This window comes from Pezoporus occidentalis, unplaced genomic scaffold (assembly GCF_034315485.1).
Source record: "Pezoporus occidentalis ecotype Australia unplaced genomic scaffold, CSIRO_AGI_Poc_V1 ctg19, whole genome shotgun sequence".
Lineage (NCBI taxonomy): Eukaryota > Metazoa > Chordata > Aves > Psittaciformes > Psittacidae > Pezoporus > Pezoporus occidentalis.
In genome coordinates, this window is record NW_026913748.1 from 4,259,287 (window position 1) to 4,272,985 (window position 13,699).

The 13,699-nt window shown below is 37.4% G+C and overlaps 1 protein-coding gene across 1 annotated transcript in view; it reads left to right on the plus strand.

The window, feature by feature from the left end:
• MTPN (myotrophin) overlaps positions 1-3,541 on the plus strand; it is a 38,504-nt gene extending 34,963 nt beyond the window's left edge. The window contains exon 4 of the mRNA XM_062616486.1: positions 1,420-3,541. Within this exon, the coding sequence (XP_062472470.1) occupies positions 1,420-1,506 (87 nt within the window). The 3' untranslated portion in view covers positions 1,507-3,541. The remainder of the gene's footprint in view (positions 1-1,419) is intronic.
• The last annotated feature ends 10,158 nt before the right edge of the window (positions 3,542-13,699 follow it).

Here is a 13,699-nt window from a genome sequence, read left to right on the forward strand (position 1 = left end):
CTCCAGAGCATGTTTAACATTTGTGCTTTGCCCAGTGGCTTGCTTGAGGGAGATGATTCTTCTTTGTTATTACCCTGCCAAAGAAAGAGAGTTTATGTATGTGTTTGTGTGTATTTTAAGAAATAAACATAACACAAACATAAAATTTTAGTAGCTTTTTACATTGGGTTAGTAGAGAATACTGTGGAATCATTGTACTTTAATAAACTCTTCATTCAACTTGCTCCCAGGCAGCATTGTACTTCTGAAAATTAGTCCTGTTGACCTGAACTTTATTATTTCCTTCTCGTTTTATACAATGCAGGTAAGACTCTTTCTGCCTAGCTAAGGGGCTGTTCTCCTAACTTATTAACACTGAGTTTATTAAATGGTGTCCTCCCTTAGGTAGTCATGAATCTCTCATCCTACATTCAGAAAAGCTGTTTCAGAAATTCAAGTCTTTATCTTGTAACTATTCTGAAGGACAAATGTGCATAAGGGTGGAAAGCAGTCCTGTCTAAATTAGCAGTTCTCATGTAATGTAACTGTTAACTGAAGTAATTTTAAATATTTTACACCCTAAATGCTGATACAGTGATGGAGAGTTTTGTAAGTTAAAGTTCTTTAAACTGTGATTCAAGATGAATACTGACAAGCCATTTAGTGTATGGTTCCATTTTTCTCCTAATCTAAATTCCTTCAGGTTTTCTGAGTTTAATTTCAAAGAATTTGAAAGCATTGAAGCCCTTCTGATTTCCACACAGATTGTCATCTGAGAGTGCTATCTAAACAGCAGAGATAATCAACACCTGCAAAATTAAGCCTTTACTACTTTTATTGTTGCCTTTCTTCTCCCAGGATAACGAAGATTATAGCTGTATAGAGAGGGAGGTGGGGGGTATTTTTTTTTGGTTTTGTGTTTTCAAAATGGGAGAGAAGCACAATCCTACAAGGAGCTAGTCTCTTATGATATAGAAAGAAAATAGTATGCTTTGTTAGTAAGTAAGCTCTTCCAGACTTTGTCTAATCTAGCATGTGAAAAAACATAGATTTCATAGCAGTGTGTAACACTGAATTCTTCATAAGAGTAGTTGCTGGAAACAAATAAAGAAAAATCCTTCTATCTCCATCCAAGACTGATAACTTTTTGATCTTGTAACTTGCTGTGTGACACATTACATGATTTTCTTTTCTAGTTCTATAAATTTTATAGGCGTATATATTATAAATTCTATAAATTTCTATAAATTTTGAGGCTTAGATGAGCTGCGTGCTGAATAGTTTTGTACATAAATCTTGTCTGCTTGGTTTCTAAATGAAAACTGAACTAAAAAGCTGTATGTAATCGATATAATTATCCAAGGTAAGTAGCTGTTGTGACACACTTAATACATACAGCCTGGCTTTATGAATTGACAGTCCTTCTTAATGTCTTCACAGGGTGCTGATAAGACTGTGAAAGGCCCAGATGGACTAACTGCCTTTGAAGCCACTGACAACCAGGCAATCAAAACTCTTCTTCAGTGACGGATGGACTGATACCTTAACTGTCTCTCCTGTGGCCTCACACTGCTGCCTGTCTGTCACTCTTTTGCATCTTCAAGCTTCTTCAGCTAAATACTTTGGGGGGAGGGAAATTATTTCTGAATCAGACTAGTTAGGGGCTTGTATTGAAGATAATCTCTTTGGAGAGGGTTAAAAAACTATTATGAACAGTGTCCCTCTAGGACTTCTTTTCAGTGCACAATCTCTTCCTGTTTCTAGTGAAAATGGAAGAAGGAAGACAGACCATGATCTTGAATTTTATGCTTGTAAACCTCCTAGTTAGTACTAAGATTTTTTTGAAAGATTCCTTTAGATGGAAGTACTGTGCTATGTTCCTGAAACTAATTGTGAAGGAGACAATAGTCCCATGCTATTAGTGTCTGCTATAATCTGAAGTGTAGTGATGTAGGTGGCTGGGTTGCTTTTCTCTCTGTGGTTAGCTTTATTATCCTTCTGCCTAAAGCTTATGTTGCAGTTTTGAGGACTTTTGATACTAGTTATTGGACCTGTTCTTTATATTGACTAATTGGATGTCACACTAATATTTTTCTGACCTATTGAATAAACCAGGAAAGATCAGTTGAGGCATGGTGATGTTACACTCCAGAATATCTGCTAAGGTACTTTTGGATGCTTGAATTTGATGTTTTTCTTTCCCATGTTTATTCTGGTCCAGGACAGATGTTTTAAGCAACTGGTTTTGAGAGAGTTCGAAGTGTCACTGTAGTTATTTCCAAAAGGATTCTAAGATGGAATTACTTTACTCACCATGTCAGCATAAAATTTATAGACGCATGTGAAAACTACAAGCTCTTTGGTACACATGGATAATCAAGTCAAAAGTGGAAAATGAACAATATCTAGACATTCATATCAGGTGAAATTGTTGCTAAATATTTCTGGTAAACTTTTAAAATACGTCTAAGCTTTCTAAGTTCAGGTGTTAGGAACAGGAAGACGTACAAGTGGAAGTCTTAACTTGCTCTAACTACTGGAGGAAAAAACCCCAACTTTTAATTGTGCATATCTTTGAATCAGTATTTCATTGTTGGCCGAATGAAGCTCTTAAATTTTTAATGAAGTTAAGGCGTGGGGCTGAAAAGTTCCCAGTGCAACCCACATTAACCATCAACTTTTAGATAAGATTTACTATACCAGTAATTATGACAGTACTGTGACAGCCTTGATAATTCATGGGAAGGTATTTAATGATGTTCTAGGTATTCCCATCACATTTTATGGTCCTCAGGAACGTCTGAGCTTCTGGCTTTCATTTTGAAAATTTTCAGTACATTGCTAGTTCACCCAGAACTGCATAACAGTTTTTGTAACAGAAAAGTGTATACCACAAACTATACATCTTCCTCTTTTTTGGAATACAGATTTCAAACTTTCTGATAACATACAAAATACAGAAACGAGTGTATATAATGTCTCGTGCTGAATTCTTAAACAAAAGTAGCTGATATTATTTTGATATTACTGTTGAAATTGAGAGGATATGTAGAAGTAGGCTGGTGACTACCACTCATATTTAATGGAGACTTAGTTTTACTTGAATAATGTTGCATATTACGTTTTAATGTCCCAGCTATAAAAAGCCTTGTGTTGACTGTAAAGTGAGAGCAGAAACTGATTTACATGTCCACATCCCATAAGAGATGGAGAAAACAATCAACTCTGGCCATAAACTGTACAGTGCAATTACTCTTTGCTTCTTTGAGATGGGTGGCAAGGAAGAGCAGAAGGGTTGGAAATCAGCGATAAATCAATTGATGAGCTGCTGATAAAAGAACAAGCATGTTTGGTGAACAATGCTTTTAGTGCTATTTAAAGAGAACTCTTTAATCTTATCTCTGATCAGTGCTGGATTGTCTTGTTGTTGTAATAGTGTGAACACAGACTATAGATTTAACTCTTTATTCAGCTATGAAAGTAAGCATCTTTGGTATAAATTTGCCTCCATATTACGCTATTAAATACTTAGCTATTAAAATACTAGTCTAGAAGACTGCAATCTGTTTTTATGTGGAAACTTGATTATTCAAGTTTTTTGTGTTGATTAGTGTTGTCTGGCCATAGAGGTTTTTTTTGTTTTGTTTTGTTTTTTTAGGTCAGGGTTGGGGTTTTTGTTTGTTTGTTTGTTTTCTGGGTTTGTTTTTTTTTGTGTGTTTTTTTTTTTTTTTCTCTGTATCCTTTCCTATTCTTCCCTTCAACTCTCACTTAGGTGAGCATTTTCATAGTAAAGAAACATCATCTTTCTACTAACTCTTCTACTAACGGGTGATTCACTGAGGCAATTTTGCCTTCCTTTTTCTACAGTTATGTGGACACCTAATTATTTCTTACTTCACTTGAGGGGGAGGGAGGGGGGGAGGAAAAGGGGGCAATGCAAACAAACTTCAGTGAGACAAGTGTTAATTTGGCTGTAATATATACCCAAGCTGCCTTTCAATATAGTTAAAAGATGGTTTTTAATGTTTGGCTCATACAAAAGAAATACTTTTTTGCATTTTGCACTACATAAGAGGTGATTGGTCATTTTGCCCAAGATTAAAAATAATAATAAAAGCTTGTGCTTTTGTCATTGACTAGAAACAGGGCTTTGTTCATTTGTCCCCTTCTTGCTAGCTGTATTGAGGAAAAAATAATGGATGGCTGCCTCTGTCTTTGAGTAGGTCCTAACTAGATGAAAATACAAAACTGTAAATTATTTTACATTCTATAAAAAGAATTTAAATATTTTGTCATACTGGAATAGCATATACTTGGAAGTCCACTCTGTTCTTAAACCTTTTCCTTTTGAAATTTGTGCTGAATAAGTTATAACATTAAGTATACTTTGGATTTCGTACCCTCTGCTCCTTCTTCTTAAGGGAGAGCAAATGGGAAAAGGAGTATGATAGTTAAATAGAACTTTATCCTTGAATATTCATTGAATTATTTGTAGAAGAGGCTGGTAAGAAAGGAGCGTCCTAGGTCAAGCAATTGCAGTGTTGCATGCAAGATTTCAAAATGAACTCGTCTTAATTATATTTTGTAAATGGATAAACAATCATCTTTCTGCACAGTGATGGAAGAAGATTAGTGCTCTGTGCATTTTGATATTCAACTTTCTCTTTTCATTATTGTTAACTTTTGACACAGGTTCATCATTATCATGGTTCATAGGCATCAGAATGCTAAATGATACTGTATTTTTCAGTTTGTGTTGCAAGAATGAATGGAATAAACTTGAATTGTGCGATATGAGAATGTAGAGTTTTATTTCCCTTTCTGCTCTCGTTTTCATTGGTCTCTGGCTACAACTTTTTATTTGCCTGGAAGGCATTTAAGCTCCAGCTTACATGTACATTAATTAAAATGTTCTTGTGCTTATAAGAATTAAATGTGGAATGAAAGCCAGTTTGAGAACTAAATATATAAAGTTGTTTTCAAATTTTACCAATTTAAAAGAGATTTTGATTCTGTGGGCTTGTGGTCTGCATTTCCCGCTTAAACGGTAATGCATAATGTTGAAGATCTCATATTCATGTTAAATTCTAAAAGACAGTCTGTAGATAAAGGGATGTTCCTCCCATTATCTGTGAAGACTAAAGTAATTTATTCTCTCCTTTACTTTTTCAAAGAAATTTGAATGGTTATTTACGGAAAGCACAGTTGAAGAATAAGTAAAATTGAATAAAAATGTATAATTATTATTCTTGTTCTATCTCTATGGTAACTTTTTCAGACTTTCCCTTTTTAACTTGCTTGTAAGTATAGATTTAAGTCTTAATTGCTTGAATTGTTTAATAAGTCCTTTCCAACCCTAACTATTGTATGATTTTATTATTTTATAGTATTTATTTTTAAGTATACACTTTTAAAGCAAAAGTACAGGGAGGCATTGTGTAAAAGTGGGGAAACTAGAAATATGGAAAAATATTTCACAAGAAACTTAATTTGTCTTTTGTGCTAAACTGAGAACAGGGACTTCTGCGCAACCTTTCAGTGAAATACTGGAGAGAAGGCCATGCTCATTGTAAAGACCAAAGCAGCTCAAATAGTCTGATGGCCAGTGGCAGCTGATGTGTGTGCCTCGTTCCTGGGTGCATGTTATTGGGTTTTTTAGTTGTTTGTGTGTTTTTTTGTTTGTTTTATGGACAGTTTTTCCATAGGAGGAAATAACTAGCTAAGGTTCAGAGTGCAGATGTCTTTCACTGTCTGTGTTCTTATCTAAGAACAGTTGTGTTGAAGGATACTTCCCAGCTATACAAGCTGCTATGAAAAGCTAGTTCTACATCTGATACCAGTATTTAGATTAGACAAATCCTGAACAGTAGGCATAAATAGAATATGGAAGAAATGGTTAAGTTTTTTTGAGGCATTGGATGAAATTGTTAGAACTGGGATCAATACAAAACAACAATTTTGGTGTTTTTTTGTCTATGCACAAAGCTTGCTGGATTTCACTTCTCAACAGGAAAACCTAATTCCTTTCCTTTCCTTTTTGTGCACTGATCCTGTGAGCTGTTTGAAGGATTATTTTTCAGGACCTGACACACCTTAAAGGTTTTCTGTGTGTTTTGCAGTCAGTGTCAATAATCTTCCCAAAAGCACAGAAGAGCTTATGTAAAGAGAAATGAAACAGATGGGAAGCACACCAATTTCTAGTGTCAGAGGCTTAAAATGTAAGAACAAGCCCCTAGCTTTTATAACTTAATGACATTTCTGAAGGTAGTTATAAACTTAAATATTTACAAGCCATATTAAGCAATAACTTGAAAGAAAAAGACCCAACCTACAGCAGTAAAGCTTCATAACCTGCATACTTAAGGAGGTGCTTGTAAGGCTGTGTTCTCAGGATAAACAGCTGAATATATATTGGTCATTCTTTCTTTTCTGTTCAAAGGGGAAAAAAAAAAAAAGGAAATTGGTACTTCCTTAGCAGATGGTTGCCTTGGGGGAAGAGGTTGAGGGGGAACGGAAATTCCCTTGTTTCCAATTTGCAAAACTCAGAGGTTGGTATTGAAGGGGATTTTTTGCTGTCAAAGGTGAGATGGAGAGATGCACAAAGAGTGAGATGTACTATAATGTCACAGTGTCCCTGAGTGGTTTCTAAAGATCACATTCTGTCAACTGCATTTATTCTCCACATACTAGAACTGACCTGTGATGTATGCTCCAATTCTCTCATCTTTTATCTGCCCTTCCTGAATGGACAGGTTTCTCTTTTTAATAGGTGCCTAGAAAGTAGGCAGAGAACTTACTTGTAGATGCTGCTAGAAAATACTCCAAGACTGTCTATCATCTATAACAGGAAAGGATGAATTAAAATCACAGGACAAAATACTGAAGAAATCCAGTAAATGAAAGACTTCTTCTGTCCTATCTCCCTGCTACTGCAGGCTTGTTCTGCACTTTAAATGTTATATTCCTGTGTGGTGACACAGATTCTTTGTGCTACCCTGGAATATCATGGATGTAACACGACTATTACAACCATCATGTTGCATGAGTAGATGCCCTTTTGACTTCTTTCAATGCTACAGGTCAGTAGGAAGAATGTAAATGACTGTATTGTGTGAAACTGGAGCAAGGTAATTTCAACCTGCAAGGTATTTAGTTTACCTACTGAACTGTTGATGGTTAGAACATCATACTTCTGGCAGAAATAGAAGTTATCATGTTTGTTATTCTGCTGCTTTTTACAGTGTAGTTGGCCTTGCAACTCCAGTTTTCTTGTTAGTTGTGATACAGCATAATTCAAAATATACCTGAGTAAATGCAGTCCTCCAAGATTAAACATTTTAATAGCAGGATGACTTGGCAACAGACATTCTTAATTACCTAGACAAGCTGTTATAGTAAATATCAGGATTTAAAAGACAAGCTGTAATGCAGAAAAGGATACACCTAGCAGCCAGGGAAGAGCTGGAGTAGGCCTTGTAGTATTCTAGAATTTTGCACCAACAAACAAGTGAAGGTTATAGAAATAAGATCCCATAGTGACTGAGTAGTTTTTCATGGACCATTTTCTATTTTGACCTCACTTCTTCACAATTTCCATTGGAGACAAGCTGCTTTTCAATAACAATTACAAGCCAAGTTCATGAACATCTGAGCTTCAGCCTGGTGATCTAGAGGGCAATAGCTGAGGTGATAAGACAAAAAAAGGTATTACCAGCCTGTTTTCCCAAGCGTTTGGTATTTTAATTGATTTGTGTACATGTTTCTGAGATAGAATTTATAATCCCACTGACTGAATCCTGTTGGCTTTTCTTATCAATAATATTTTGACTTACAGTGTTAATACTTTTCTGTATTCATAAATGCTGCTGTATTGAACTAGCATTTTGCTATGAAGTGGAGGCCCATCTCAGTGCTGCAAACACAAGCATTTTTGCTGCAGAGAGCAGCTGCGACACATTGTGGGCATCCAAGTGCATTTTTCCCACTGCTGGCTACAAAAACATGTCAATTTCATGGCCATCTAGGGCAGAAAACTGTCACCTATTAAAACAGGTTTCAACCAGATTATTGTTCTTCTCCTGTAGTGACAACTTACCTGGGTGATGAAGTGATGATTTGGAAAGAGATGAGTTTGACCTGTTTAGTGTCAACCTTATACAGAAAAAAAAGTGTATTCTACTGGATCCCATCCCAAGATGATGTTCAAACAATCGCCAGTTAGCAAGTATGTGTGCTAGGATGCACCCACCAGTCAGTCATCTCATTTACTGATGATTTAGACTCTTGATGCATGCTGAGAGGGTAGCAAGTTTCTTTTTAAGTTTTATTTAGTGTAAACAGCAGTGATAAAGGCTATTAGCTTTATTAGGGAGTTGACCTGCTAAAGCTTGCCTTACAGAGGTTTTGAAATTACACTAAACTTGTTTTTTGACAGATTAAGAGTAATAAACAAATGCAGGCTGTGTGGAAACTGGATTGAGAGTAGCCCTGAGTTGAAGGACTTGGGGGTGTTGTTTGAAAAGAAGGTCAACATGGCCCAGCTATGCGCGCTTGCAGCCCAGAAAGCCAACCATATACTGGGCTGCATCAAAAGATGTGTGACCAGCAAGTGACCAGAGGTGATTCTTCCCCCCTGCTCTGCTCTTGTGAGACCCCACCTCCAGCCCTGTGTTCTGTTCTGGGGCCCCCAGCACAAGGGGGACATGGAACTATTGGACCAAGGCTAGAGGAGGCCACAAAGATGCTCGGTGGTCTGGACTTTCCTGTGAAGACAGGCTGAGAGAGTTTTTCTTCAGCCTGAAGAATAGAAGGCTCTGGTGAGACCTTAGAGCAGCCTTTCAGTACCTAAAGGGGGCTACAAGAAGTATGGAGAGGGACTTTTTACAAGGGCATGTAGTGATAGGAGAAGTGGGAATTAGTTTAAGTCAAAAGAGATTTAGATTAGGTATTAGGAAGAAATTCTTCCCTGTCAGGGTGCTGAGACACTGGCATGGGTTGCCCAGAGAAGCTGTGACTGCCTCATCCCTGGCGGTGTTCAAGGCCAGATTAGAAGGGTCTTTGAGTAACCTGGTCTAAGTGGAGGGTGGCCCTGCCCATGGCAGGGGTTTGGAACTGGATGATCTTTAAAGTGCCTTTCAACCCAAACCATTCTACAATTTTGTAAAACATTGTCATTTTATAAAGTTATTGGCAGTTGGGTTTTTTTCAGGATTCCTTTTGTCATAATGAGAAATTCAGTCAACTTTTTCCTTGTGTTCCCAAATCCATATATGCCTATAATTATAGATCAATTGGTTATTCTCCCTATTCTGTTTTAAAGTTGGGATGTCTGCTTTATATGTTCTTAGATTAAAATAGAATAATCCCTCATAGCCTGAGGGAAACTTCTGTGTGAGAAAATAGGCACAGTAACAGCTAGCATAAAGTTGAATTTTTATTTTTATTTTTTTTTGTTAGTTACTTTGCTTTATTTCAGAGAGAGATAAAGAAAGAGGGTAACATTTTACATGTGGGTGTGTGATCGCCAGGTAATAAGTGGTAAGACTTTCTCTGTTTCTGGACTTTAATACTAATATATAAGAATTTCCTCTTGAAAATTGAAAAATTCAGTGCAGTTTGATCCAAACACTTTCTTTATAACAAGGAGTTAAATGAATGTACTTTGGCTTTGAGTGGCAGGTGAAGAGGAGGTATGGAAAGAGCCATAGGAATCTTCCACTTCCTTTGCAAAGGTAAAACAAAAATCCACAAACAAAACTACAGATAACATCCCTCTCCAAGTAAAGCAAAACAAAACAAAAAAACAGCAGCAAAAATGAGCTCTGTGTTCCTGCCTAAGACATTTGGGAGATTAATGTCTTGTCCACCAAGCTGAGAATTGCAATTTAGTCAACCTCTTATCTGTGTTTTGATAAAGTAGCATACAGAAGGTCTCGTCTCCAGACCTGTGCCAGTACTGGTAGCATCTGAAAACCAGTTTCCCCAAAGTTATGTGACTACACCAGAGAAACATGAAATATTAGGCCTCAAAGATGTTTGTGTTAGCAATCTGCTCTCTGTTTTGCACAGTGTCTTCAGGCAAATGTTTCCATATGGCATTTGTTTCACTTGATAGCCAGGCCATGTGTCTACAGGAGGCCAGGTCTGCTCAGAGACATTGATCTTTTCTGTAGTGCTTCCCTTTCTTCAGGAATATTAGGGGAAAATATTAGGGAGAGTGTTGAATAGTTCCACTGTTTTAACCTGTGGTGTTCCACTTTTGTAAAATCGAAGTTGAGCTTTGAGTGTTGTTTCTACAAGAAGTTATTTTTGCAGTAAAGGAACTTGGGTTGATACAACATAGCTAAGTATATAAGGGAATAAGAAGAATTCTCTTTTTTTTTTTTTTTTATTCTCCAACATATAAATAAGCCCCCAGAAAATTTGTGCTTCCTTCCTTTTCGTGGTTATTTAGTAAATTACTCATTGGAAACATTATGATTTGCCTCTGGAAAGAGAAGTTCAAAAGTAGGAAATACTCATACGTTTAAGAAGTGTTAATCTGTGTAGTACAGCTGCCCAAGAATATTGCTACCAAACTGGAGAATCCTGAATTTCTCCTGCTTGCATGCCAAGAAATGTTAAACAGTGGAGCCAGTGGCAGAGAGGAATTTTCAACAGACACAAGCCAAGAAGCTGAAGAAGTGTGCAGGATCGCATGCAGTGTGTGTGACTGTATCATCAAAGCAGATGCCCTTTGTAGGTGGTGGTTAGACTGAATACCACTTTTTCATGACTTGTGACTCTTTATCACTGGGAGTAAATGTCCTTCCAGAACTAAGGATTGTAGCGGGACTGCAGTCATTTAGCTGTATTCATTGTACATGCTAATTGAGGAAGGAAAATGTAGGATTGAATGAAACTGAGTCACTCATACTAGTGAGAACTGGGAACATAGAAATAATCATAGTCATCCTATCTTAGGGAAAGGGTCCAAACCATTTATTTCTCTTTGATTATGAATTGGTGTTTGGTGGGTTTTTTTTTAGGAAATAACATTGGAAAGTGACAGCTGCAGAGAAGATCTCTAAAGGTACTACATGAGGGGCAAAGCAGGAAATTTTTTGTGTTACTGGGGAATGCAGGAAATTATCAGGCAACATAAGGAGCAAAAATAATGTAAAGCACGTACTGCAATAGCATTTGGGTAGGGAAAAAAATAGAGTGACAAAATATGGCCAGCATTCATATCCATGATTCCTACAGCAGAGTGTTCTTGATGGTGTGGGCAGCTAGTCTATAGGAAGGGAAAGCAATGAGTATCTGTTGCAATGCATTTGCTAATAAACTTCAGGCTTGCACAGCCCAGTAGTTTCTGCTCCTGAAAGCGTTAGTTCAGTGTAGTAAGATGAGAGTTGAAAAAGGTGAATTATTCTATTAGTGGGTTTTGTTTCATTTTAGTTGTGATTTTAAATACACGAAAGCCAAAATGTTGCAGCTTTGAAGCTCTTTGGCTTAATATTTGCTTTCTAAATAGTGCTATTATTTAATCTTGAACTGTAAAACCACTGTATTCTGCAGGGTTGAAATAGCATTGTGAAATACAGTGTTGCAAAAAGCACAGGAAAGCAGTTGTAATGTTTATTCCTGAAATAGACATACACAGCAGCCCTTCTAAAATGCAAAGGAGTGTTTAAAATTGGCAGCTGATAAAGGAGCAACAATTACTAAGCGCTACTTTCCACAGGCTTTCTACACTTCAAGGTTCTATTTCTCATCTTATTGGGAATGACCAAGTTCCATTTATTTATTTATAGCTGTTTGAAAGTTGTGAAACTCTCTTCTGTTTTGATCTAGAGTCCTTATACAGAAACATTTGAGAACCAGTCACCCAATCCAGTAATCCTTAATAACAGAAGTAACAAAGATAATTGTACATTTCAACAAAATAAACAAGTTCTAAACTCTTTCCACTTTGCAATAAGCAGTCACAACAGACGTGAAGTACAAATCTGTCTGAAGGTCAGCTAATCTGGTGTGACAAAGCTTCGGGTTCTCCTGCAAGGGTCCTGTCCTTGAGGCAGCTCCCTGTCTTCTAGCTAGCAGTGGCAGGACTGCCTATGTGGGTTGGCTGCAAATAAGTTCATTTTTCACAGCTGTCACTGCTAGGTTTGCTTTAAGCACTGTTAAACATCTTTTTAGTATATAGTCTTGGAGGCCTGGGTTGATGAGCTTCTATGAACTGCAGTGGAGGAGGAAGAAAATCTCTTCAAAGGGAATGTGTTTGGGTCTGGTGTAAAGGATCCTTATGCAACTGATATGACAGCTTACACCACTGTTTCTCATGGCTTTTACAAGTGTGTTGCTGTCATTGCAGCAGTAGTGGGAGAATTACAGATGCAGTACAGAAAGACACAGTGGACAGCCAGTAGATTATTGGTGTTCATTGCTTTCCTGTGCTGAGAAGGACGTTCCAAGTGATTCAGTGACTGTCTCCAGATTTAGGAGAGCTGATTTCCTAATGTGACAGGTATTTTTTGGTCTTTGGACAAATAATTTATGCTGCAGTTTGATGGAACAGTTAAGATATCAAAGGATGCTGAAAAGGCAGATTCTCCCTCCCATACCACACCCCGGCTGACCCCAGCCTCTTTTCCTGCATTATCACTAATGCTCACCTCTTTCTGAATAGAGCTAAAGCAGCAGAAAATGCAGCCTAAGAGCAGTAACAAAAATGATAACCCTGAGGCAATATATTAGCTGTTCTTCGGGAGAAGCAAATTTTTCTTTCTTAATTTACAGCAGTGAGAAAAAATTTACATAGCAATCTGTGAATTCACTGCAACTGACACGTATCTATGGCTTGCTAAATCCTTCCAAAGTTTCTTGTAATACTCACTGGCTACAAGAATCTAAAGTAATCAAGGAGATACAGTCACCTTGCTGTTCACCTTCCCTTCCAGTTCATTAATACGTGCGTTGAATGTCCAGTGCTAAGGCTGCTCCCTAGGTCACTCTAGTATTAACCTCTGTCAACTGTGAGAAATAGCTACTTATGTCTAATTCTTTCTCACTCAGGTTTTAAGCTGTGCCGTGATTTTTCCCTGTGCTGTTTGCTAGCTTTCTTCAATAGCTTCCCATGAAGGAGGCTTAAAAAGTCTCTGGGAAGTTTAGACATTTGCTACCTGTTGGATACTGGGGGGTGTGTGGTGGGGGGAATAGAGAAGATACAATCTGGGCAATTTTTTTTGAAAGTATAGTCCCTTAACAATCAGTAATTACTTTGTAGTTTTAGTCCTTTGGGGCTCTGGACTCTTAACTTCAAAGGAAACAGAGGCTGCAAGCAACTTAAACACCTAAATAGGCAATTAAAATCCAGCCAGAAGTTCTATTTTTCCCCAAAGTCCTTGTGAAGCACCCTACTCTATAAACCCTTCTTTACAAGGGTAAACATATGCTTGGGGAGTAATCAATTCCTTTTCTGAATGAATTAATCAATTCCCTGCCCTTGCCTCTCGTAACAAACAATAAATTACCAGCTACCGTTAAAGCAACTTCAAAGCATCTCCATCTAAACTAAGTTTGGGCAGATCATTAATAATGCAGGCCCAGGAATGGAGTGAACTTGCGTCTCTGCCATATTGTTCAGAAATCCTTTGCAACTGAAAATCCAAAGTTTGCCAGCAGCCTGACAGTTCAAACAGCCTATGACAAGCCATCAGCCTGTTTTGTATGTCAATTA